This window comes from Macrotis lagotis, chromosome 2, assembly GCF_037893015.1.
Source record: "Macrotis lagotis isolate mMagLag1 chromosome 2, bilby.v1.9.chrom.fasta, whole genome shotgun sequence".
Taxonomy (NCBI): Eukaryota; Metazoa; Chordata; class Mammalia; order Peramelemorphia; family Peramelidae; genus Macrotis; species Macrotis lagotis.
The window spans coordinates 256,698,493-256,724,876 of NC_133659.1; the positions used below are offsets into that span (position 1 = coordinate 256,698,493).

The following is a 26,384-nucleotide window of genomic DNA, read 5'->3' on the forward strand; positions in this document are numbered from 1 at the left end:
TCTGTTACCTTATTTATTACTACATTGTATAATTGTTAATTCATTTAAAGTTATTAATTAAGCAATTCTTTTAATGGAAAGTTTTTTTATATCTATAGTGAGGGTCTTTATGCTTGTCCACCCATCCGTTAATAAGAGTTAACAATACAATACAACAATACAATAACCAATTTTTCTTTCAGGCCTTGTTGGTAGAAACCACAGTTTCTGTGACATTTTTATTCTTTCCCATGAAAATAAGGCTGCTGGAGTTCACATATCGGTCACCTGTACTAACTATTTTCTCACCATCTTTTTCATATATTCCTGTGTATGGTAAGGAGGACAAAACTATTAATTTCCCTGGAATTCTATCTGATCCATCTTGTATCTGTATTCCCTGTATATATTCTGACATCTCCTTGGAATTCCCAGTGTTGGGTTTTCCAGAGATTTCATAATGTTGAAGCCTTTTGTATGCCTCAAGGAGAGGCAGTCCTGTTAAATTTGGATAGAGTTTACAATCTGTTTTATTCAAGGAATTTTTCTGAAATCCTTCCTTTTATAGTCATTCCACTATTAGGGTGAGTAAATATTGCAATCAATAATAAACCTATAAATGTTGGTATGCATAGAATCCATATATATATATATATATATATATATATATATATATATATATATATATATATGAAGGAAATGTTGTTCCATCAGGCAGTGTGATTGCCTTGAGTCTTCTTGCTTCAACTGTGTCAAACAGCTTAGAGACCCGGGCTCCCAACAGGGGGTTGCTTTCATTTTTTTTATTTTTTATAATTTTCCAGGGATTGATAGTGAGACATTTGGCCTCAACTTTACATATTGATGATGGTGCTAATGTGGTTCCACCACTTGGGGATTATTTTTGAATTAGGACAATGTGGAAAAAGGTAAGATTTAGAAAAGCAAGCTTCACCCCAGAGCCCATCCAAAGCATCCATCCACCAGAGGCAAGGATCGAAAATTTCAGCACCCGATGTTGCTCCCTCTCTCCTTTACCGACACAGAGACGCTGCACCAGAGCCTTCATAGCACAAAATAAATGCCTGAGGATTATGGAAGGCAGAATTGTTGCTTTTTTGGTCTTAAAATATGTGCTCTTATAACGTGCAATGTTAAAGAGTGCAAATCTTTTCATTTCCCATCTCTTTTCCGCCCCAGGCGGCTGCCTACTTTATCCAGTGCAACTCCTGTCTTCTCCGTCACCTGCTTTAGGGAGGCAGCAAGGTTGCGGGTCAAGAGAATAACCGTCTCAGTCAAGCATGTCCCCCATGTTCCTGGCAGGACCCTTGATGGAAGGGTCCCTTGACTGGAGAGGGAAGGGAAAAGGAGGTGACCTTGAATCTCACTGGGCAGGCAAGTCGGCCGATATTTTCAGAGAACCAGAGCGGGAGGGAGGAGGAAGAGCAGGATGGTCGCCTTATGCTCCCTCGCCTCACCACCCTTTCCCAAACCCAAAGTTGGTGCTCCTTCCCTCGAGTTGTACTCTCCAGACTAAACAGAGAGCGGCCCTCTAGCCCTGTGTCCAGCAGCTATCTAGATCCACATTCCTAAGGCAAATGAAGCAATCCTACCTGACCGTCGGAAGTGGGGAGGGGGGGAGGGGTGGTAGGTTCACTTGGAAGAGAGAAGATGCTCACTTTGCATGGAGGTCGGACCCTAGGCTTTTCCTCTCACCCCCAATTAACCAGACCTTCTCCCCTTCCCAAGACCCAACCCATCCCGCCGCCCCCTGGCGCCCGGCTGGAGTGGTACAGCATGCGGCAAAGCTCTTTGCATAAATTATGTTCATGACGCAGCAGCTAAAAAAATTCCCAAGTAGCAGGAGGGAAAAAAGGAGAGGGGGGGGCGGGGGGAAGGGGGAGAGAGAAAGGTTTTTAAAAAAAAGAAAAGAAAAATATCTAACCGACTGTCCCCTTTCTTTCCCTGCCTGCTCCCCAACCGCGCCCCCCTGGCCCCCAGCCCGTGACAGCTCTCGGAGTTCCCCCACTTTCACTCGGACTCCCACTCCCACCCAGCGCGGGCCGGGGGTCGAGGGGCGCGCGGGCGGGCGGCGGGTCCGGGCCGGCGCCGCGGCCGAGCCGAGCCCAGGAGAGCTCGGCCGCGCTGGCTCCTTTGTCTGCGAGCGGCAAACGGCCCCGGCCCCCGGGCCCCCGGGCCCCGAGGCCCGGGCTGTGAGATGAATCCCTAATCGGGGGGCGCCGCGCATCAGGGGCGAGGCGGTGGCGGCTCCGGCTCCGGTGAGTAGCGGGGTCCGAGGCGGGGAGGGGTTTGCAGAGGGGGGGAGGGGGGCTGGGCAGGGGAGGTTTCGGGTTTGGTTAATATGCAATGCCCGTAATTAGCATAATTTATATATTTATGATAAAGAGAGAGAGAGAGGGAAAAAAAGGCAAGGGCCGGGGCGACGAGTAGCTCAGGGACCAGGCGACCGAGGGAGCTGGGACGGCGCCTTGCTCTCCGGTGACTTGGGGGGGGGGGGGGGCCTGAGCCCTGGGGGGCCGTGCCCACTGTAGCCCACCGGCCACCCCAGACGCCAGTGGCAGAGCGCCCCGCGAAGAGATCCAGGCTGCATCCTCCACCTTCTTCCCCTCCCCCCTCCCTCAACCCAGCTCGGGAAACAGCAAGGGAAGTCTCGCGTCCCCCCGTCCCCCCCCCCAACCTTGCGGGAACAGCTCTTGAGCCCGTAGAAAACCTGGACGCTTGGGTTCCTACGGGGCTAAGTCAATCTGTTTCCCCTCCCCCCCACAGAGGACTGAACCTCAGTTTCCCTCCTGCTCCACCGGCTGAAGGTTAAAAAAAACGCAAGGGACGGGGTAGGGACCTTGGGAGCAACTGAAAGGGTGGGGGGAGTGGGAGGGTCACTGGAGCTGAATAGGGCATGGGTGCTTCATAAATATTTAATCACGGTAATAATTATTAATAAATAAGCATAATAATCAAGCTGATGTGCCCCACCATCACAGAGAATGGAACCCCGGGGGAGGCGTCTCCTTGGGCCCCCTCCCTACTTTGGATCCGCTGCAAACTGGATTAAACACTAAGTGGCAGACAGCAAGGACAGTCTTTGAGTCTGGACAAGGTCAGGGGCTTACCTGGGCAGGAGAAAACAAAGAAGCCTTAATAGAAGGAATTAGTTCTATTCATTTTTCCTAACTCCCCAAAATAAACCTCCCCCCCATGTCACTAGTGTCGAAAGAAAGAAAGAAAGAAAGAAAGAAAGAAAGAAAGAAAGAAAGAAAGAAAGAAAGAAAGAAAGAAGAAAGAAAAAAGAAAGAAAAGCTTTCTGCCTTTCTTGAATTAATCTATGTCTTAGGGATGCTTTGTTCAAGTAAACAAGAGGTCAGGGGATCAACATTGTTGGAAATTCTAGTTTGAAGGAAATCCTGCGGCAAAGCTTTCTTTCAGACTCAAGAGCCTATGTTCTTATTCTTGCTTTAATATTTTGTTAAGTTCCTGCTTCCCCCTTGTGTAACAGTGAGTAATATAGTGAAGTACTTCTGAGGTATGCTTACATTTATTATGGGAAACTTTTGTCTAGGACCCTACTGCTAAAACTTTACTTGCCAAGCCCCTGTACAGTCTGGAACATTGACCATATACTGAAGGGTTGTAGATGGAGAGATTAAAGGGATGGTGTGAAGTAGCAATGGGAAGGATAGGCACATACTGAAAAGTTGTAAGCAGCTTGGGAACATACTAAGGAGAACTGAGAGGTAACCATGATTGATTTTAGGGATTTGAACCACCCTATTTCTTAGGACAGTATAGTTAGTGTGGTCCTGACTTCAGTCGTAGATGGATTTCCTAGGGAGCTTTGTAAGTGAGTGGTGAGTGTAAGACTTTATGAACATGAGCAATTTTATTTCTCCATTTTCTTGAAAACATTTTCAAGTAACCCCAACCCTTGAAGAGAGGGATTGAATATGAAAGCCAAAAAAGCTGAGTGTTGAAAGTTGCTTCCAAGGAATATAATCCTGCACAGGTTCAAAGCAATCTAGTTAGGGATCTCATGCTTTTGTTCTCTTTTCTCTTCTGTCATGGTTCAGGGCAGGGATGAGAAGAGATAGGAACAAATGTATATAGTTTTTTTATTGGCTTGGTCAATATTGTTTGCTTGGCAATGTTTTGAATGATGACTGTTAGGGTATGAAAAAAGAAAGTTGAATGCCAGATGCTACCACCCCTTCACTTTATTCACTTTCTCTAGTCATTGGGACTGCAATTCCTTATACTGTGGTCTATTCTCCTTTCCAATAAGCCCTACAAAGTCTCTTCCTGTTCTTATCTCCATTTTACATTCAGGAAGTTAGAGGCTTGAAACACCAAAGCTCAAGATAAACATGAAGCTCTTTGAAATATCTTAAACTTGAAGTCTTCTGGTTTCCTATCTGTTCTGGTCTTTGGGCCCCAGTCAGTCTCATTCCTGATTTTTATACAGATGGAAAAGGAAACCCTGGACCTAGTGAAACTAGGGATATAATGGATATAACATTGGTCTTTGATGTTGAACTAGAGTAAAATTTTAATGTAGAATAGAAACCCCTTTGACTCCAAAGAAAGACTTTTCAAAAAGTTTCAAACTATACAGATGAGGGATTCCTAATTCTAGTCCTGGAGATTTCATTGACAACGTATCTCTTGATATTTTCAATTCTGACCTATCTTTCAATGACTAAACATATATATTCTACTTCCTATAGGCCATCTCTTCCTAGATATATTCTACCACTTCCTTAAGTTCAGCATGGTCAAAATAGAACTCACTTTCTTTTCTCTAAAACCTTCACTTCTTTCCATGGCATTACCTTTGACCTTCCCTTGCCTTTACCTCTCAAATTCATTCATTAAGTACCTTTGCTCTTATCACCAAAGCATATCTCATATCTAACTATGTCTATTTTCCATTCCACCTTGGATTATGAGGTTATTATTATTATTATTATTATCCACCTGTGCCATCAAAACAACCTAACTAGTGTTCTTGTCTCTAACTCTATCTTTCATACAGCTGTCAGATATTGTAGGAAGGTCATTAACCATCCTTGTACACAGGTTTGTTTATGTTGTTCCTCCATTTGAAAGACTTCTTTGTCTATTTATTACCAGAACTATGACATTCTATGTCTTTTTAGCCAAACAATAAAGGTAACTGTGGGGAATATTTAATTTCCACAAAAGAATAAGCAGAATTTGAGTGATGAGCCTAGGATGGGGTTAGGTTGACCCAAACAGGAAGAGACAAGAAAAGCAATGTCCAGAAATAGTCATGACTTGATAAGAACTGAAGGCCAGTTCTGAGGTTAGGCATAGATTAGAACAACTATACCAGTAACCATGCATACTTAAATAGGCTTATGACTATTAACCAACACCCCCAAGGGTAGAAATTAGCTCATTTAAATGCACATGTGATGTTTGACCAGGGAGGGGGAACACATTAAGTGGAAATATACAATAGTTGTAACCCCCTTGGTACTCATCCAATGAAGAAGAGGAGGAGGGATTTAGGGGAATAAGGATAAAAAGTTTGTTGTTCAAGGCAATGTGTGTGCCTACTTTTGGGCACCTCAACTGATCAATAAAACTTATCCTGGCTTCCTCAGAGTCTGTGGAATGTATGGTAAGATATTTGTTTCTTAAAGTCACCCTGCAATTTTCTAGTATCACATCATTTACTTTTTAGCTGCAAATTTGCTTTACAATTTACATTTTCCTTGGTCTAATTTTAAAATTAGTTTATTTTCCTTGAGCACATCCATGCTGATGGTAGCCCTCTAAACCATGTTGAGTGGCAGATACAATGCCAAACAAGAAATAAATATTACTGGTAATGTCACAACCAACAGAACTGACTATAGGTCTCACTCATTTGGGAAAATGAGGTATTCACAGCTGAGCTAAGGCATATGAATGGACAACAAAATAGAGAATGCTTCCACATTAGCACAAACTCAACAATGTCAAAATAGAGAGAATTTCATGCTACCTCTTGCTCAGCTATTCTTCTGGTAGTGGTATCTCAGGCAAACTACACTCCAGCCTATTCCAATTCTAAGTACCTTCTTTTCTTCTCAATGGTCTCCAGAGCTTTATTAGGCTGAAGTATTGCAGAGTCTTTCTTCACAAAGGAGCCTTCCTACAATCTTTTCCAATGGAATTTGTCGCAAACAAATTGACTTAAGGGTACATTTCATGTTGCTCATCCCAGCCCAATTGATTTGTGGTTTTGATGCTTGAAACCAATACCTAGCATGTACTTGATTCCTTCTATTCAACTGGCCAAAGGAACTGTTATGACCTCAGACTCTTGCTCCTCAGGAGGGAAAACAAATCACATTGTTTGAAAATAACGATTCAGCATTTAGGAGAAGAGTCAGACAGTGCCAAGGACAGAGGCTTTCCTGTCTGATACTCTGTGTGTGTGTGTGTGTGTGTGTGTGTGGTATATGTGTGTGAGTTCTGCTTTGTGCTTCATGCTTTATATTTATATTCAATTCATGATTCTCTATCCCAAAGAAGTAGTCATGTCATAAACTTAAAAATGAAAAACCAACAGATTATATAATATATATTTCTCTTTGGCTTTAGAAATACACTTTATCCATATGTATGAATGTGAATGTATTTTATGATCTGGAAATTCACATTTTTTAATGTTGAATAATGGAATCTACACTGAGAAGATCTGGTCTATGAGGAGCTGGAAAACTGTCCAGCTTCCCTTTCTCTCACACTGTTGTCTCCAATTTTCAAGAGACACGTATCTACTGAAAGAGTTCCAGATTCTCTCTCATCCTCATCCAGTCCATTGGTTCTGTTTTCTATCCATTTTCCCTTTTCCATTTTATGGACTGTATCTTAAATGATTATATAATTGCAACACATCACTCTTTGCTCTTTCCACCACCTCTTGCAGGATGCTTTGCTTGGTGAGCTTGCCCCACCACTACCACACCTCCTCTGAGTGACCATGGATCCTGGAGCAGGGTCTGATACATCTCTGACTGTCAATGAACAGGTAATAAAAAAACCACGTACACTTCTGTAGCATTTTAATTTTCATGAAGTACTTTCTACACAACAATCTAATGAATAAGTAGCAAGTATTTTTCTTCACTTTCTCAATGAAGAAATCAAGACTTAAAATTTTAGGATTTCAGATTACAAGCCAACTCTTTTCACTACCCTATGCTACTTCTTTTCTTGGAATTGAAATGGAAAGAGGGAAGCACACAAAGACAAAAATATAAGAATAACTCACTCATTTCTTTAAATTATAATTTTTTTCTGCACAATAGCCCAGTATGAGTATTATTATCCCCATTTTAAAGAGAAAACTGGAACTGAAAAAGGTTAAGAGATTTAATACAGAGTGTCCCAAAAAAATCTTCATCCAGTTTTAAGCTTTAATAGTTTAAAACTTCACTAAGACTTATGGTTGAGATTGTTTCATTAGACTGCACTTCCTTTCAGCTATGAGGAGGATTAGAAAGAGGGTTTGGAGCTCTGTGTATACAGATTCTAACTCTGACATAGGCTCACCTCAAACTCAGAAGCTTTGGTGGAGAGCATTGATCTTTTCCCCTCATTTTTTATTCCTGAGTTGAATTAGAGTCTTTTTCACCTGGTTATCCTAAGTAGTTCTTAAATTGTGGAAATTCTAATCCTTCAAGAGAACCCAGGGATGTCTTACAGGGAAGATTTGGTTTGAGGATTTAAAATGTGATCTTAGGAATGGGAAAGAAGGCCCTAGAATGTTGAGTGTGGGTCTAAGGTAAGTTTTTTGATATGGGAATCATTCCTCTAAATCCCTATTCCTCTGGGATCTTGCATCTTCTGTCATCATAGCAGATAGCTAGAACCAACTTTCAGATTCCCAGATCATAGAGACAAGGTTGTGGTTAAACGTTTGGTTAATATGATCCCAGACATGAGTGATGTGTTGGGCAGGAGCGATCAAAAATTTTCAAAATGTTCAAGTATCTCTTCTAGATCTTCATTGACTCAGTTTGAATAATTTTTAAATGTGTATTGGTTTGGAGAGAGAATTCTCAGGCACCATGCCAAAAACTGGGGTAGAAAAGTTCAAGTCTGCCACAGACTCTAGGGAGTTGATGACCATTCCAAAATCCCTTGGAGCCTGAAAGTTCCACCAGGCAATAACATTGGCAAGGAGACATAGGCTGGCCTCAACCAGTCAGTCAATCAATAACCATTTAATAAGTGCCTTCTATGTACAGAAACTGTTAAACAATAGGAATACAAAAGAAAGGGGAGAAAGACAGTCCCTGCCCTCAAAGAATCCACAATCTAATGGAGGAGACCCCATACAAGCAAATATAAAAAAATAAGCCATAAATAGGATAAATAGGAAGTTAGCAGTTTCATAGCATTAGAATTAAGAAAGGCTAGGAAAGGCTTTTTGTAGAATTTCAAACTTTAGTTGGAATGTAAAGAAATCCAGGGAAAAATCAGTAGATGGAGTTGAGAAGGGAGAGTATTTCAGTCATGAGCACAGTCAGAGAAAATGCCTAGAGGTGAGAGAGTCATTTGTGTAACAGCCAGGAGGCTCATGTCACTATATTGAAGAGTATGTGCCAGGAAACAATGTCTAAGAACACTGGAAATGTAGGAAATCATTGGGTTATGAAAGACTTTGAAGGTGAAACAGAACATTTTGCATTTGATCCTAGGGATGATAGGGAGTAACTGGAGTTTATTAAGTGGCTATGTGCTATGATCAAATCCACACATTAGGAAAATCTCTGCTGGATTAATGAAGGATGGATGAGCATGGGAAGAAACCCCTCAGCAGGCTATTGCAGTATCTTAAGCATGGGCTTTGCACTAGAATGGTGATAATGTCAGAGGACAGAAGTTATTTGAGAGATGATGCAAAGGTAAGGAAAGCAGTAAGAGACACTGAAAAATCAAGGATGGCTCCTAGGTTGTGAGCCTAAGGGATTAGAAGTAGGGTGTTTCCCTCTACAGTAATAAAGATGGTAGGAGGAGGGTGGGAGGTGGATTAGAAAGGGGAAAGATAAAGAGTTCTTCTTTGGAATATTTCCTTTAAGATATCTATTAGATAGCTGTGTGGCCTTGGGCAAGCCTCTTAACTCCATTTGCCTTGCAAAAAAAAAAGTAAAAGATATCTATTAGACATCTAGTCTAGTTGTCTGAAAGGCAATTGTAGATGCAAATTTGCATGTCAATAGAATGGTTGAGGTCATTGTCGGAACCTGGATTGTAACTGAAGAAAGTGGAGGCATCTGTTGCAGATATTCCCTTCAAGGAATTAAACTATAAAGTGCAGAAGAGGTACATAATGATTGTTAGTGGACATGGAAGGATCAAGTAAGGTTTTTCTTCTGGATAGTAGAGACAAGTAGGAAGTAGAGAATGAGCTAGTAGAAAGGAAGAGACTGAAAAGTAACTGATAGAACAGGGTTGAGGAAGCAATCCATTGGAGGAGATGGGATTGAATAGGATCACTTAAACAAGTAGAGGAGTTACCCTTGATAAGGAGTATTTCACTTTCACTTCACCAGGTGAGACAAGGGTGAAGGTAGAGAGAGTGGCAGAAGGCACCTGAGTGATAGTTGAATAAGAAAAGAAGGTGTTCATAGGAATTGGCTTCAATTTTTTTTCCTCTAAAATATGAATCAAGATTCTCAGATAAGAGAGTAAGGGGTTTGAAAAGAATGAAAGGTTTTGGAAGAGCCCTGTGGAAAATGTGATAGTGAGTTAATAAGGCAGGCATAAAAGAATCACTCAGGGGCATTGGGAGCTGGGTTGAGGTTGTATAAAATAGATTTGAAACAGACCCCATCAGAACAGTTAGGTGATTAGTGAACTGCATGCCAATGTGAGGCAGCTCTATGATATAGCAGCCAAAAAAAAAAAATCTAATGCCCTCTTGGGATACATTAAGGAGAGACCTTACTTTCAGAAAGAAGAAGGTTAAAATCCCATGAGTCTCTTGTCAGATCTCTTCTAGACTGTGTTGAGTTTGGGGCACATAATTTAAGAACACATGAGCTGGAGAAAGTCCAAAGAAGGTGGAAGGCCACAATCCATATCATATGAAGATTGTTTGAAGAAACTGAAATTTAGACTAGAGAAGATTCCAGAGGGACATGATAGCAGCCTTCAAATATTTGAAGAGCTCATGTTTCCTTTGAAAGAATACTATATTGGTCCCAGAGATCAACGCCAGTAAAAAAATCATAAGAATGAAAATTTAGGCTTACTGTCAAGGAAAAAAAATTCTTAACAGTTCAAGCTGTCCCAAAGTCAAATGGGTTGCCCTGAGAAGTAGCAGGTTTACATTCCCTAAAGATAAACCTTATTTGGTATCATTTATTGAGAATGAATTCCTTTCAGGTATAGCTTGGACTGAATGGCTTTAAGGTCTTTTCCAACTCTAAAATCTAAGATTGTATGAAAAGGAGTTACTCTCTGAGCTACCCTAACAGACTAAAGGATTTCACAAACAGTTTTGGAACCATGTTTCAGGGATATAAATTACAAGGAAACTCTGATCCTATCCCTTTATCCCAGAATCATTTTTTTAAAAGAGCCTTTAAAAGAGACCTTTTAAAAAGTCCCTCAACTCCCAACTCCCACTGCAAGATGGACATGGCCATTCACACTGCTTCAGTGACAACTGTAAACCTTCCAGTAAGATGGAGAGCCTCCAAACTTTATCAGCTCATACCCACTAGGCCTTCAGGTAGTATTATCTGACCTAGCAACCTCCTTTAAGGATCCCTGAGTCTTGTTTCTCTAAATTAGAATGTAAACTCTGGGAACATGGACTATCTTTTTTTTTCTTCTAGCTCCATACCAAATACTATGTTCTTATTATGTACATAGATAACCAGGTTTACCTTAGAGGTCAAAGGAACACCATGAAATCTGTACCCCTCTCCCCAAATATGCCGTAACATAAGAAGCACTTAAATCCCTTTTCATTCATTTATTCATTGGAAAAACAATTATTTGTCCTTAGAGGAATTCCTTATTGGGAATTAGGGGGATTCTTTTATCAAGTTTATATAATGAGTTCTGTGCTAGGTGTTTTCACAAGTCTGTCATATCTCTTGAGATATTCATACAGTGTTAGAAATGGGATATTTCTCATTGTGCCTGATTGGGACCCTGAACTTCTTGTGCTTTTTAAATGCAAGAGAGGGTGCAACTGGACATTTAAGAATTAAAAGGGTGGGGCCAGCTAGGTGGTGCAGTGGATAGAGCACTGGACCTGGAATCAGGAGTACCTGAGTTCAAATCTGGCCTCAGACACTTAATAATTACCTAGCTCTGTGGCCTTGGGCAAGCCACTTAATCCCATTGCCTTGCAAAAAACTCCTCCGCCCAAAAAAAACAATTAAAAGGGGCAGCTAGGTGGTTCAGTGGATAGAGCACTGGCTCTGGAGTCAGGAGGACCTGAATTCAAATGTGACCTCAGACACTTAATAATTATCTAACTGTGTGATCTTGGACAAGTCACTTAATCCCATTGATTTATATAAGCAACAACAAAAAAAGAATTATAAAAATCAGTGCTCACAGAGTCGAAAAGGACCTCACAGTATAAATCCTACCCAAGCTTAATTCACTCCTAACAAGATCCCCCATAAGTGATCATTCATTTTTCTCTTGAAGATTTCTAATGAGCTGGAAATTTACCATCTTCCAAAGCCGTCCATTCTATTGTACCAGCAAATATTTAAACCTAAAAACTAGGAATGTGTTTGATTTGCTTGCTAAAGTTTATTTTTGCCATCTAACAGTGTGAGGGGGCAACATCTCCCTCTGACTTTTTTTTTAGTTCTGTGGAGCAATGGAGTTAAGTGACTTGTCCAAGATCACACAGATAGCAAATATCAAGTGACTGAGGCTGAATTTGAACTCAAGTCCTCCTGACTCCAGGGTCACTGCTCTACCCACTGAGCCATTTAGCTTCCTCATCTTGGGGAAATTGCAGCTGAGGTTTTTTGCACATTAAATCACTTGGGCTTTCATTCTTAAGTCTCCCAAGAATAGAGCTTTAGGCCTCAGGGGCTGCAACTCCCTCTGTCTCTCCTGTCAACTGTCCCCATTGTTTTATTGCAGGTCATCGTGATGTCTGGTCATGAGACAATCCGAGTACTGGAAGTTGGAGTGGATGCCCAGCTCTCAACCGAAGATGAAGGCAAAGGCTTGGCGAGCACGACAGCTAATAGCTCCCAGAGTTGTGGCCCCACCGAGGCAGACAAGCCAACCCAAGAAACAGGGCCAGAAAATCTAGACCCCACTGCAGAGGCACCTGGTACAAAGTCATCCTTCCCATCCCATTGCTCCTTGACTTCCTCCTTATCTCCTCTGCCCCATTGTCCCAGGGACAAATATCAACTTCTGGACCCCAGTTTACATCAGAATCTTGCTGATCACCTATAAATTACTATTTTCGGAGTACAGTTTGACCTTCTTGCTGGTTAGCAGATATATGGCAAACTCCTTGTCCACAGGAAATGGTTTGCATTTCCACCCAGTCCACAATTGAGTTAATATGAATTAGGGAAAGGTAAGAAGAAAGGGGCAGGTTTTAAATTTTGTGTCTAAATAAATCTTGTGGGAATTAAAGGGCTAAACTAGATTATCAAGTTCATCTTAGCAAGTTTGGGAACACCATGAAATCTACCTCTGAAAATATGCATTTTTATTTGTAATATGAAGGAGCTAGAGGGCAGAATAGGTTGGGGGCCCCTGGTGAGGAATCCCAGCTTTAGTGTCTTAAATTAATCTGAAGATAATTCTCAGTCTAGGTGACTCCTTGGAGTATATGATTGTTTTCCCCTTTCCTCTCCTACAGAGGGCTTGAATTTGTGATGATTTAGCCACACTCCCTCACCTACTCCTCTTGTGACTACTGGTACACACTTGTCTTACTGTAGATTTTTAATGGTACGTGAAACAAGGTTAGGGAGACCACGGAATGGAAAAAAAAAAGCTAACTGATTTTTGTGTGATTCAAATCTATGATCTTTTGGTTACCCAAGTACACTACGCTTAACAGCCAAGTTAACTCCCACTGCTCTTTCTAGAAGAGCCCAGGAAACTTTCTAATTCCAGAAGAAACTACCTCCCAGTCCATATAAAATACCCCTAGAATTATGATGCATATGGTCTCCCCTATGTCTATTTGGGGTTTATCTCTTATTAAAAGCATTCATCAGATTGAAGGCCCCACCACCACCAACACCACCACCAACACCACCACCATCACCACCACTACCACCACTGCCTCTGGTGCTGTGGATCTGCAAATGGGCAAGGGAGAATGAACAAAGGTGAGAAAAGACAGATATTCTCCAAGAAGCAACAGCAACATTTTAACCAGCATTTGTCTTGATACAAAACTATATGCAAAATTATATTGAAACATATTTGTGCCTAAAAAAGAAAAAAGAAACATATTTGTGGCCTTCCCTTCCTTTTCTTCTCCCCATATCAGTTCTCCCTTCCTTTCCCTTTCTCTTGCTGAATTTGGGAATGAGAATCAGGGAATGATATCGATTCCAGTACTATCCCATGGATCAGAGTGCAACTCATACTTTGTTCCTGCCTGAGAAAAACAAGACCATTGCACCCAATAGTCCTTTTTTCTGTAAACATATCTGTCACAGACTGACTTCTTAGCTGATGCTCAGGAAAATTGTGAAATGTATATTCAACCCCTTCTAGTTTCTCCATTTCTGTGCTCATTTGCCCTTTTGTGGTTCCCAGTCTTCAGGTACCCAGTGCCCTTCTATATACTATCCAAACTTGCTCCAAGGAAGCTAGCCAATATGTCATTTTAAACATTGGTTAGAATTTGATTAAATCTGTCACCTTTCTCAAGGACATTTTGCTTTGAAGCATTTATTTATTATAGATTGCAAGGCTTAGTCTCCTGCTAAAGGAATTTTACTATCATGCAGACAGTGGGGAAGAAATTTGTATAAACCAGATCTCACCTGCTCATATATTTGTACCTGCTGAATGTCCTTCCATGTCTGTGTTGCAAAGATATTTTATACCAGGTGAAATGCAGAAGCTTAAGTAGACTAGGGAGTTAGGTAAGAACTCTTGAAAAGCTTTATTAGGACATCCTTCAGAAAACCAGAGAGGCTTATTGTTCAGTAGCCCTGGTGATGAGATGACTGAAAGGAACCAGGCCTGACAGTGACCTGACAGTGGAAGTAGCTTAACCCATTTAGCAACCCAGTGGAAAGGGAAAAGTAGTATTCATAATCCTTTCCAACCTAGTAGAAATTTAAAGCCTTTTTGGTCCACACCAGGGAGAAAATCAGTCAAATGACTGATCCCTTTTCTCTTCCCTCTTCCCTTACCCATGCCAACTACCCTTGGTACATCCCTGTGAACAAAGTCTCAGGTTTAAAGTGACCGGATTTTTGTTCTTTAAAATCATCTGTCTCTCTGACTCTGTTATCTGGTTTCCAGAGTACCTTAAGGAAACTCCCCTTTCCCCTTCTCAAGTCCTTCTCCCTTCTCCATTCTCTCTTTAAAAGACCAGAATAATGACCTTTAACTTGTTTCTTTTCTGTCAGCTATATCCATCCACTTGTTCTCTTTCACTATAAAACATGGAGCCTGAGAATTGAAGAGAACGTGCAAATCCTTGTAAATATATTTGCAGAGTTATAGATAATAATAACAGCACCCAATTTTCCTGTGATTCATCAGAAGATGGATTATAATACTAAAATATCCAGGGATCAATCTAGGGATACCTATGGATTTCAAGAGAGACTGATTCCTCCACCTCCACCAAATATGAACTTTATTTATATAGGGGGAGTGTGACTTTAACTTACTGCATTTATCATAGGCAAATGGGCTCTCCAGCAATTTTCATTTTCTTTGCCAGGGGTAGTTGGAGAACCCTTCTCTCCTATCCATCCACATTGTTTATTTAGGGAAACTAGAGATAAACATGGGGCAAAAATTAATTCTAGGGCCATGTAGTCAGTCATTGGGGGAGAGAGAAGCACTTCTAGCTGATGAATTTTTGATGACTACCTCTTTCTGACTTGCTCCCACTCTTTTGTCTCTTTGTTTCCATGTAAAGTAAAATCACTGTCTGGGATCACACCCAGCCCTGTGCCCACTGCTGCCACCTTTAACCAAGTACCTAGCCAGCCTCCAGCACCACAGACCTTGACACCACTGGCTGTACAAGCCACTCCCCAGGTAAGTACCATCTAGGGATCTGCATATTGGGCAGAGTGGAGGCAGCCAGAATAAAGGGGAGGAAATAGTTACTGGAGTGAGTTGTTTTGCTAGCCTGACCTTGAAATGACATGTGGGTTTGGGCAGGGAGGAGCCCCTGAGAGCAACTCTTCCCACCCACCCACCCCCAATTTCTCCTACTCTTATACACACATTTTTCCCTGTCCTGGTCTATAACTAGCCTTAATACAGTGCCCAGGACCTCTTTCTATGTTGGAGATTCACATACAAGGGAGATTGGGTTTGAATTTGCCATTGAAAACCATACAAATATTCCCCCATCCCACTCTGCTCATGAGTCAGTCCTTTGGAAAATGAAGATTTTTGAAAGTTACATGATTTCTCCAGACTTACTAGGGTGTCTGATAGTCTACTAATAGAATCTTTCTAGATTGTCCATTGAATGGGACCCCATTGAGTTCCATTGGAACTCCATTGGGACCCCAAATAACTAACACAATGACCAGTGTAACCTTATTTAGATCCTGGGAGTATCTTAGACATGACTAAAATCTGGCTCTGTGAGTGAGTTAAAGTCCCTTTGGGGCCTCTGATCACTTACAAAGTCATACTAGGTCCAGGGTCCTGGACCCCTTTGGTAGTCTAATGAAGCCCATGGATCCCTTCTCAAAAGAATGTTTTCAAATGCATAAAACAAAATACATAGGATTACAAAAAAAGCAATTCTATGAAAATACAGTTATTAAAAAATTTTTTTTTAAGTTTATGTGTCCCAGACTAAGAATCTGGCCTCAGAGCCCAATCATCCCAATATAGACATTCTCCTTAACCCCAAGAGCTTCTCTAAGATTTTTATATGGCCTTGGCCACACTGTACCCTTTTAAACCTTGTTCTATTGGACAGTTTGATGAACCCCTCCCCCCCAAGCTAAGAAGCCAAATCAGATAAGTTTGGGATGTCTGGGAGATCACTGTAGAAGAAGGGAGCCTATAGTCTTGGCAAGCCTTATTAGAATCATATCTTTTCCCATATCTTGAAGCTATTGCCCAAGGACCCTAGTCAGGATCTGAGATGGGGACACTGCCACTTTGTGATCCTTCTCTGTCTTCCTTTCCAATTGGTAGTGGGGAGGGGAAGGTTCTGCTCTGTCAAAACCCCACTCCCCTCAGCTAAATTTTGGGTGCGGCTGGCCTTGAAAGCCTTAGTTCTTCCCTTAACCAATTTGATCCCTTCCTCTCCAACCCTGTCACTAAATGCATTGTTTATGCTCCCCCTTCCTTCCCCCCTCACCCCCCAAATGCATTGTTTATGCTCCCCCAGGTCTGGCAGGCCTGGTGCTATTGGCTGTCAACGTTGATTTTTTTCTCTTTTCTTTTTGAAATCTCGTTTGCTTTTGCAGGTCTTGACTCAGGAAAACTTAGCAACAGTTCTGACAGGAGTAATGGTTCCAGCAGGAGCTGTTACTCAACCTCTTCTTATCCCCATCAGTATTGCAGGTCAAGTGGCCGGTCAGCAGGGGCTGGCCGTGTGGACAATTCCTACAGCAACCGTGGCTGCCCTCCCAGGACTGACCGCTGCTTCTCCCACGGGGGGGATTTTCAAACCGCCTTTAGCTGGTTTGCAAGGTAATGGCACCACCCCCAGGACAACACTGAAGCCACTCTCCCTTTGCCCAATGCGTCCTCCCCTCCTGTGCATCCTCCATGTGGAGATCAGAACCAGAAGCCCATCCTTAGGAAGACAATCCTAGAAACTGGAGCATACAGTCTAGAAACTCAACCATGGAGGCCTCGGCACATCACAAGATTGGGGCTACAGCAACATTTGGGGGCTAAAGAGGCCTCTGGGCCACAACTACAATTGTCTGTGACTGTTCCCTTATCCCTTGTCAGACTGTAAGAGGTCACCAGGTGACCAGCATCCTCAGAAGGACCTGAAGAAAAGTCAAGAGCTGGTTTTAAAACCTACAAGTGTCTCAATCTGATGGGAGGGGGTGGTTCTGGCAGATGGGTGAGAGATGTTGGCATGTGACCCCTTGCCTCCAAGGAGAGAGAGGCAGGGTAGCTACCTTCATGCCTCCATCTCTCTACTGGGCTTTGTTTCCCATTTCCCTCCCGTCCCCTTTCCTTTTGCCTGTCTGCTGCCCTGTCTGTACCAGTGCCTGTGGGAATGGAACCAGTCCGGAGTACAGCAAGACATTTCAGCGCCCATGTCTCTGCCTTGCTCCTTAGCGGCTGCTGTCCTGAACACCACTCTACCAGCTCCTGTGCAGCCTGCACCACCCCTGCAGGTTTCCCCGCCTGTCCAGTCCCGACCTTCTACCGCCCAGTCCCAGACGCTGTTCCAGCCCCAGCCACTGCTGCAGACCCCACCTGCCATCCTGCCACAGCCTGCTGCCACCCCTACCCCCAAGCCAGCAGACACTCCTACGCAGATCACAGTCCAGCCCGCAGGCTTCGCATTTAACCCAGGAATCGTAAGCTACCTCCCACACCCTCTGCTAACTGAGTCTGGTCAGTCTCCAGGCTTGGATAAAAGGTTGTCCCTAAAAGGGAAGAGAAATCCCTTCCCACCTCTTCACAGTTCAGGGACTTTGAGCCATGTCATTCCAAATCATACCCAGCATCATCCAGAAACTGGCTCTGTCTTACAAGTGCTGTTAACTCATCCTAGAGACCACCGAATTCTGCCCAGAAGACAAGGTGAATTCTCCAGATGCTAAATGAGTTGGGTAATCAGAGTGGGACTATTGAGAATTGAAGATGTCCTGTGAGACTTCTCTAAGATAGGATAAAGGTAGAATTCAGATTAAGGTCAATGCCTAGGAATCTCATGCCTGGGTAATGAGACCAATTAGAGCTAATAATCAGGCCAAAAGGATATTACTTCTGTTTTTTTTTCATCCTGCTCCCTGCCAACCAGCTGATCTAAACACTCAGCCCCCAATTTGTGTCTGGGTTGATAAAGGCTATATCTTCTACATAGCCCTTCTAACTTCTCCCCTGTTCCCTCTTCCTTTAGATCTTTATTGTCCATCCCTGTTATTTGGGTTCTTATCTTGGTCATTTCCTCCCCCTACAGATCAGTGCTGCCTCCCTTGGGGGACAAACCCAAATCCTGGGTTCACTGACTACTACCCCAGTGATTGCCAATGCCATTTCCAGTGTGCCTGGGATCACGAGTCAGATCTTGACCAACGCACAAGGGCAGGCAAGTGGCTGAGGGGAGACCTATAGTTTGAGCCATGGAAGGGGAGTGGGAAGTAGCATTAGAGTTAGTATTAAAAGCAAAGGGGATCTAGAAGAATTCTCCAACTAGAATGGAGATGGAAGGAATAATCAATGGTAGCCATCAAACATTAGAGCTGGAAGGGACTTTAGAAATCCTCCAGTCAGACCCCTTTATTTTACAAATAAGGAAACTGAGGACTTCACAAGGCATAACCAATTGTCTGTCCCTATGTGGATATGGAAATTGATAAGATTTGTCTTTAATTATAGATCTATTTTTCTTATCTCCTTTCAGGTCATTGGAACTCTTCCATGGGTGGTGAACTCAGCCAGCATAACAGCTCCAGCTCCAGCACAGAATCTACAAGTCCAAGCTGTGACTCCCCAGCTACTACTGAATGCCCAAGGCCAAGTGATTGCTACACTGGCCAGCAGCCCTCTTGCCCCTGCATCTGTCCGGAAGCCCAGTACCCCAGAGGCACCCTCCAAAAGTGAGGTAAGGAAACTGAGTGTTCTCTGGGAATCAACCTGGAGCAGCAGGGCAGGGAAGAGCACTTGATAGTCAATAAGCAGGTATATTCCCATATGCTCATAGACCAGGCACTGTACTAAGCAACAAGGATACAGAGAAAGACAAAAGACAGTACCTGACCTCAAGGTTCTCTCTGTTTAATGAGGGAAACAACATAAAAACAACTATGAACAAACAAGATGGGATAAATGGAACATAGTAATAGACTGGGCTGTGACTGAACAGCACTCAGGCTTCTATAAAGATAATATTTTATGAGTTATCAGGTCTTGGACTCACAATATTAGAGCTACCATTGGAATGAAGGAGGCCAGTGTCCCAAATAAGCTGGGGAGTGCTGTGGAGGACTGTATTTTGATACTTAGTGTTAAGTTGGAAAAACCAAGGAACCTTGGTGGTTGTCATTATCATTGATGGTGATGATGATGACAACAGCAATGATAGTAGTGGCTTACTTTGTATAACACTTTGACACTTATAGAACACATTCTCTGAAAGAATATTGAAACAGGTTTTCAGACTCCCCTTGGACGCTGATCCTTACTCTGGGTTCTATTCTCCTATGGCAGATTTGATTGAGTTGAGCCTAAAATGGCAACCAAAGATGCAGTATGATTTTAGGTCATTTAGGGTCTGAGAGGCATCAAATTATTGAGCTTCTGGCAGGATATCGAGTTTCTTTCAGAATTAATCAGGGAGGACTAATGTGAAACTCAGGGCTCTTCCGGGAGTGAGCTGAACTCCCTAGGAAGCCTTAGACATAGATTTCAGTCAATGTGCATTTATTAAGTGCCTACTATATGCCAGGTACTACCATGCACTGAAGTTTGGCATATTAATTGTGGATGTCAAAAGGAACATTTTCTTACTGGTTGTCATTTAGAAAATTCATTCATATTATAAGACTGAAGCATTGAATTCTAATCAAGCCCATGGTGAACTATAGAATTCTTTTACAAAATATGCATATATTTCCACAAGTAAAAGTATAAAAATCTCCACAGTTCTGCATTTATTTTGCTCAGTGACAAATTTCATTAAAAATGGAGAATTCTGACTTACTAAATGTAAGACGTATGTCTGATGTGCCCCCTCTGGTAACTTCTTATTCCATGTTAGTGCTCTGTTGAACCATGATACTATGGCATTGTTTCAATATTAGTACAGAGAAAGGGGTCCCAGGAAACAGGGATTTGATAGTGATTTTGCCCTCAAACTTTTGCCCACCTTTCATTGAGATGAGGAAATCATCCCCTGAGGTCAGGTATTTTGGCAGCAGAAAGTGGGTTTGCTATCTCCTTAGGTGCAACCCATCCAGCCCACACCAGCTGTGTCCCAGCCAGCTGTGGTCATCACCAGCCCAGCCCCAGCAGCCAAACCATCTGCTTCTGCTCCTATTCCTATCACCTGTTCAGAGACTCCTACTGTCAGTCAGCTGGTGTCTAGTAAGTATATTTGTGTGCAGGTGAGGCTGGGGAAGGAATTGGGGAGTAAGGTACTTCCATCAGGAATTCATTTCTCCTCTAATGCCTGGTCTCCTCAAGGGACTCACTGACCATTTCTATAAATAATATCCATGGATAAGATGATGGGAGAGAATGGGTAGGGTAAAGGGTAGATTCCTGGAATTGGCTTCCTATCTCCCATTCCAGTTAGTTTAGATTCTGGGCATAATGGTAGAACCCAGGAGTCAGAGGGAGTCAAATCCTGACTCTCATTTATTATGTAACCTGAGGCAGTTTATTTTTACCTCTATGGATCTCATTTTAGGGGCCTTCCCTATTGAACCTCTCATCCAGTGTTTGAGGAATGTGGTAATGGAGTGAACTGCTCAGAGAAGGGAAAATAGAGCTAACCCTGAAGTGAATGGGGGAGGAACCGTAGTCAGAGGTAGAAGCATGTGGAATTGCTTCCCTGGCTCTATGATGGTTAGCTTGGCTGATTATGAATACCCCAGTCACTGGTATTAAGTCACCAGTATCTGAGGGATGCATGAACCTTTTGCCAAATACTATGGTCTCTTGCTGCTGCTATTGTTGCTGCTATCTGTGATAGTTTTCATTTTACACATTCCACCTGTGGTTCCTTCCTCTGGCCTAGAGCCCCAAGCCCCAAGTCTGGATGAAGATGGGATAAACTTAGAAGAGATCCGAGAGTTTGCTAAGAACTTTAAGATCCGGCGGCTTTCCCTGGGCCTCACCCAGACTCAGGTGGGGCAAGCTTTGACTGCCACAGAAGGACCTGCCTATAGCCAGTCAGCAATATGCCGGTGAGTTATACGTAGGGTCTTCAACAGGGTAGGGGGATGTCCTTGACTGTACCAAAATTCATAAATGCTCATGTACCCTGTCTTTTTCCATATACTTCTCACACCTGGCTTTTCCAAGATGAGGAAAGGTGTCATTAGGGCAGGACTCGAATCTCTAGAAAATTCTGTACTGCTAGGATTCCTCTCAAATCATCCTATGAAGCTTGAATTCTTTAGAGATTAAGTCAGACTCCTCAGTTCAGAGTAAAAAGCCACAGTGGGTATTTAGGTACTTAGCCATAAAACTGAGAGCCCTGGCCTAGGTGCATCCTTTTGGTATGGCTCTCCACAATACTCTCAAGCCACTTCGGCTTTCATCTGCTTCTTCAGCTCAACAATCAGTTATTAAATGACTACTATGTTCAAAGCACTGGGGATAGAAAGACAAAAATGAAGGCAAATCACTATGCTCAAGGAGCTGACCTCCTTTGGGGAAGAGGACTAAGAACTGAGACAGGAATCAAGCATCGCTGTGCAAAATGTGATGATGAAGCAATGGGACTGGTTTTTCTTAGCTCCTCAGAGTCATAAATGGACTCCAAAGAGGTGTAAGGAAGGAGTTCTAAAAATGTTATGAGTGAATTTATTTATAATCTGCCAGTGACTATTTCTTGAAGGAGACTATTAATTTGTGTGAATTTTAATACATTTATTTAAAAGTCATTCTCAATCATTTTGGCTGTATTTTGTGCATAGACTGCTTGCCATGATCTCAGAATCTAGGAGTCTGATGATTCTAGAAATTCAGATTTAGGCAAGAATAAGGGAGAAATTATCAGGTGGTAAAGTTCTTTCTAACCCAGGTAAGAGGAACAACTGAATGGAAGGGTATCAGTATGGTGAAATGGAAAAAATACTGGCCTGGGAGTCAGAGGGGAGTCAAATCCCAACTCTGTCATTTACTAGTTGTATAATCTGAGGGAAGTTATTTTTACCTCTATTAATCTCAGTTTAGTTATCTATATGACAAGGGGGTTGGAATTGATGGCCTCTAAGGGTTCTTTGGGGCTCTAAATCTATGGTGCTTTGCCTTTGGGGAGTGAAGGGTTATAATTAGGAAAGGGGTGGGATGGGTATGGACAGATCCAAACTACCTCAGCCTTCCATCTCTGCTTCTCTGGGGTGGGGGTACCTACAGGTTTGAGAAGTTAGACATCACTCCTAAGAGTGCCCAAAAGCTGAAACCTGTGCTGGAGAAGTGGCTGAATGAGGCAGAACTTCGAAACCAGGAGGGCCAGCAGAACCTGATGGAGTTTGTAGGTGGTGAGCCCTCCAAGAAACGGAAACGACGCACATCCTTCACCCCACAGGCCATCGAGGCCCTTAATGCCTACTTTGAAAAGAACCCTCTACCCACTGGTCAGGAGATCACAGAGATCGCTAAGGAGCTCAACTATGACCGAGAAGTTGTGAGGGTCTGGTTCTGCAATCGACGCCAGACTCTTAAAAACACCAGCAAGCTGAATGTCTTTCAGATTCCCTAGGGGATTGGTGGAGAGGACCACTCCCCTCCCCGAGGGCCTGCGTTTTAGCACTTTGTCTTCTTCCCCTGGCACCCAGCCTGCAACTGCCACTCCCTGGCTGCAGCCAGCCCTTCACTTGGTGTAGCTGCATTAATCCTGGGTCATAGTACCCAGCGGTGGGCTGCATGCATATCTGATGCCCAGCTCCTCCCTCTACCCATGCCTTATGGCAGGGAGAAGGAAGAGAGGGTGATTCTGGAGGCACCAGGTTCTTGGTAGAGGAGCCAAGCCAGAGGAGTTAATGATCTCTGGAGAAAAGCACTTTGCAAAAGTGGTTTTAAGGGGGGAATTCTTGTTGGGAACCCGAATGCCTGTCCCCATGAGGGGTTAGCAAGTCCGAAGGGACACTGACTGTTACACTCTTGTTTTCTATGACATCCTCTGTCCAGCCCCCACTTCTTTAGGTCCCTCTGTGGTTGTGTACAGAGGAGCACTGCCTCATTTTTCCTCCTGTCCTTGTCAGGTGCCCTGTCCCTTTTCAAGAATCCATGGGACAGAAATAAATGAAGTTTGGGGTGCTATTCAGAAAACAGGTTACCGGAGCCAGGTCCCTGAATACTGAATCCCTTTGTCACAGTCTGTTACCACTCCCTTATCTTTCCCAGCCCTATCCTTGTTCCTTTGGAAACAAATTGCACTAATGCAGATTCTTTTATTCCATGGTTCTAATGGGAGAAGAAAAAAAGTGATTGATAAGTCCCTAGCAGCCCATGCCTTCTGTGAAATAGAGGTACTGGGTCATTCTAGGGATTAACCAACCTCCCAGATTTGTATATAATGTCTGTCCCTGACCTTTCCCTCATTCCTCCCACCCCCAATACCTAAGGAGAGAATTGCACTTGGACTGTGTCATCTGGAAAACCTCACTGCCCAAGCAGTAAACTTTGGAAAGGAAAAGAATGTTGACTGTCTTTCCCCAATTGAGTACAGACTGGGGCCTTCTCAGAGGAGCAAATTAAATTTAAAAGCAAACAAACCCAGACAACCAGGCCTGCCTCAGGAAAAGGAGCAAAATTCAACAGGAGCTTCTCCTCCTCCTGACATTCTTCCCTCTTCCTGTTCCCCCCCTTGGACCCTAGAGATGAGATTCACTTTGCTTAGAGGTCCAACTCAAGTTTGTACATGTAGGTTTATCATGTCACAATCCTGAATCATTTCAAAGATACTTTCAAAACAAAACGAAACATTGGCCTGCTTCCTTCTCCAAAATGTTACTCAGTTTTCCTAAGCTATTATAGCATTGATTTGGCTGTGTAACTTCAAAGGGTCAGACAGTTGCTCATGCAACTTACCACTCTCCAACTCCCCATTCTCTTGGTACTGAGTCAGGTCCCTTACAGCGAAAGGGTATGAGTCCACTCGGAAATCCCTACATGCTCTTCCCATGGTTAGAACAGACTTTGATGTCCCAAAAGGAGACGGTCAATTTTCCAGTTCACCCAAAATTTGGTATTCATGGAGAAGCAGTTTGGCAAATACAAGTCATGCCATGATTTTGCAGCAAACATTGCAGTTATAGTATCATCCTGCTCCAGATTCTACTGGCATGCTCTATTTTCTCCCTCATTTCCAGCTCCCAAATGAGACCTTCTAGCCCCTCTCTTAATGGCTCTGTAGCCCTGCCAGTGATCGAAAGATAGGCATTTTCAAGATTTTTCTCCCTCATTCAGATCAAATCTGTGGTGGTGGGGGGTGGAATCTAGGATTCCTCTTCACATTGCCTAAAATAGAAAATAAATATGAGGGAAGAAGAGAGGGGATGTAGAGAATTATGAACCAACATCAAAGAGAACATAGGGAGGCATCCAGGATTCACCTAGATAAGGTTTCAGTTCATGTCCCATTTTAGTCTATTTAGGTTAGATCTTAAAAAGACAGGTCGCAAATAAATAATGCTTTATATTTGCAAATTTCCTTGAATCCCACTTAGGGAACAGGGAAATATGATGTCACTAATGGAGGGTAGAAATAGACTTCTTAGTTTTTAATCACTCTCCTGGAAAAATATACAAACAACCCCATAGACCAAATGGGAAAATAATTGCTAATACAGCACTCTAATATTTTCAAAGCACTTATTATCTATTATTAGCTTATTATTTCCTTTGATCATTACAAAATGCCTTAGTGTTCTTTGAGGTCATTCTATCAGTGAGAGTTCCTTGAATCTTTTTCACTTCCAGGAACTGAGAGCAATTGGAATGAATTTTGGGAGTCTTTCTCTGGACTTGGATTTGTAGCCAGTGACTGTTAAGTACATAATGGGGAAGGGAGGAAGAGAAATGATTAGTTTTCTCTTGTTTTCTCTCTCTTTAAGGAGAAAGTCTAATTGTAGTTTTAAAGAACTTATCTGTGACAGTCCTGTGCTGGGCACAGGAACATAACATTCCATTGCAAAAAGGAGCAGAATAGTGGTCTCAAAAACAATTGCCTAAAGGAACAACAAAGTTTGAATGATATACAAAACAAATAGGCTCCCAGGTAGATGTGACCACAGAACAATAAAAGTTTAGGAGGCCATGCCATTTCTCAATCTGCAAACACCCAGATGCCCTCTTGCCTCATAGATCATACTTTGCCAAGTCCATTTCTCTCTGTCCTTATCTGTCATGGGGCAAGGTCAGACCCTATAGAGTCAAGTGGCTATCTTTTTTGTGTGGGGATTGGGTGGGAGGAAAAGCATTTGATGTAGTTGTGTGAAATAAACAGTATTTTTTTCCTTTTTGTATCAATCTGGTTGCTTCTTATTCACTGCATGGAATAAGATTCTATAGGAATCAATTTCTGAGTGCAAGTTTCTCCTAAAGGGTAATAGTAAATAAGATCTTTACCTGGTTTGGGGATTTTCCTTAGTGGACAAAATGGAGGATGGAGAGTAAAGAACAAAAAGAAACTCATTCCTTGCTTGTGTATCTCATAGGTATGTTTCTTCTACTTTATGTTGCTTTCCTGGTAACATCCACTTTACCTTTGCTGGTATGAAGTGAGTTTCACCATTTCCTTTTCTTCCTTCTTCCCCTAAACAACTTCCTCAAACTATGATCAGATAATTCTCAGAAAAATGAAAAGTCCCCAAATTCTGCCCAAAGTATTGGGATCAAAAGAAACTAGAGGGCAGCTAGGTGGTGCAGTGGATAAAGCACTGGCCCTGAAGTCAGGAGTACCTGGGTTCAAATCTGGTCTCAGACACTTAATAATTACCTAGCTGTGTGGTCTTGGGCAAGCCACTTAACCCCATTTGCCTTGCAAAATCCTAAAAAAAAAAAAAAAGAAACTAGAATAGGTGACTCATTTTAAAAAATTATGATATACTATTTTTATATTACTAACATTTCCTAATATTTCCAAAAGAGAAAAAGTCATTTAGCAAAACTAATAAACTCGTTAAAATAGATAGTATTGCTTATTCAAAGTCCTTGATTTCTGCAAAGAAGCATAGGAGGTATATTCTGATATTTCTTTGGGAACAATTTGGTCATGATAATTTCATAGCATTCAGTTTTGATTATTTTGTTACTATTGTTTCCATTTATGC

At 42.4% G+C, this 26,384-nt stretch overlaps 1 protein-coding gene across 2 annotated transcripts; it reads left to right on the plus strand.

Annotated features, from left to right (window-relative positions):
* Positions 1 to 1,854: 1,854 nt before the first annotated feature.
* On the plus strand, positions 1,855 to 26,205 carry POU6F1 (POU class 6 homeobox 1). 2 transcript variants are annotated; one of them, XM_074225905.1, is made up of 11 exons: positions 1,855 to 2,258; positions 6,935 to 7,036; positions 12,136 to 12,331; positions 15,134 to 15,255; positions 16,656 to 16,881; positions 17,488 to 17,732; positions 18,338 to 18,466; positions 18,782 to 18,982; positions 20,322 to 20,463; positions 21,119 to 21,287; positions 22,465 to 26,205. In XM_074225905.1, exons 2-11 carry the CDS (start codon positions 6,989 to 6,991, stop codon positions 22,808 to 22,810), a joined length of 1,824 nt encoding a protein of 607 aa, XP_074082006.1. In that variant the 5' UTR covers positions 1,855 to 2,258; positions 6,935 to 6,988; the 3' UTR covers positions 22,811 to 26,205. The 2 variants fall into 2 exon arrangements, with proteins under 2 accessions (XP_074082006.1, XP_074082007.1); XM_074225906.1 differs by lacking the exon at positions 18,338 to 18,466.
* Positions 26,206 to 26,384: the final 179 nt, after the last annotated feature.

Bases quoted from the DNA above. Each gene is read 5' to 3' on its own strand.
- POU6F1 (XM_074225905.1), top strand. From the start codon at position 6,989: ATGGATCCTGGAGCAGGGTCTGATACATCTCTGACTGTCAATGAACAG. The intron at 15,256-16,655 runs GTAAGTACCATC...TTGCTTTTGCAG, and splicing joins CTGTACAAGCCACTCCCCAG to GTCTTGACTCAGGAAAACTT. The intron at 18,467-18,781 runs GCAAGTGGCTGA...ATCTCCTTTCAG, and splicing joins TGACCAACGCACAAGGGCAG to GTCATTGGAACTCTTCCATG.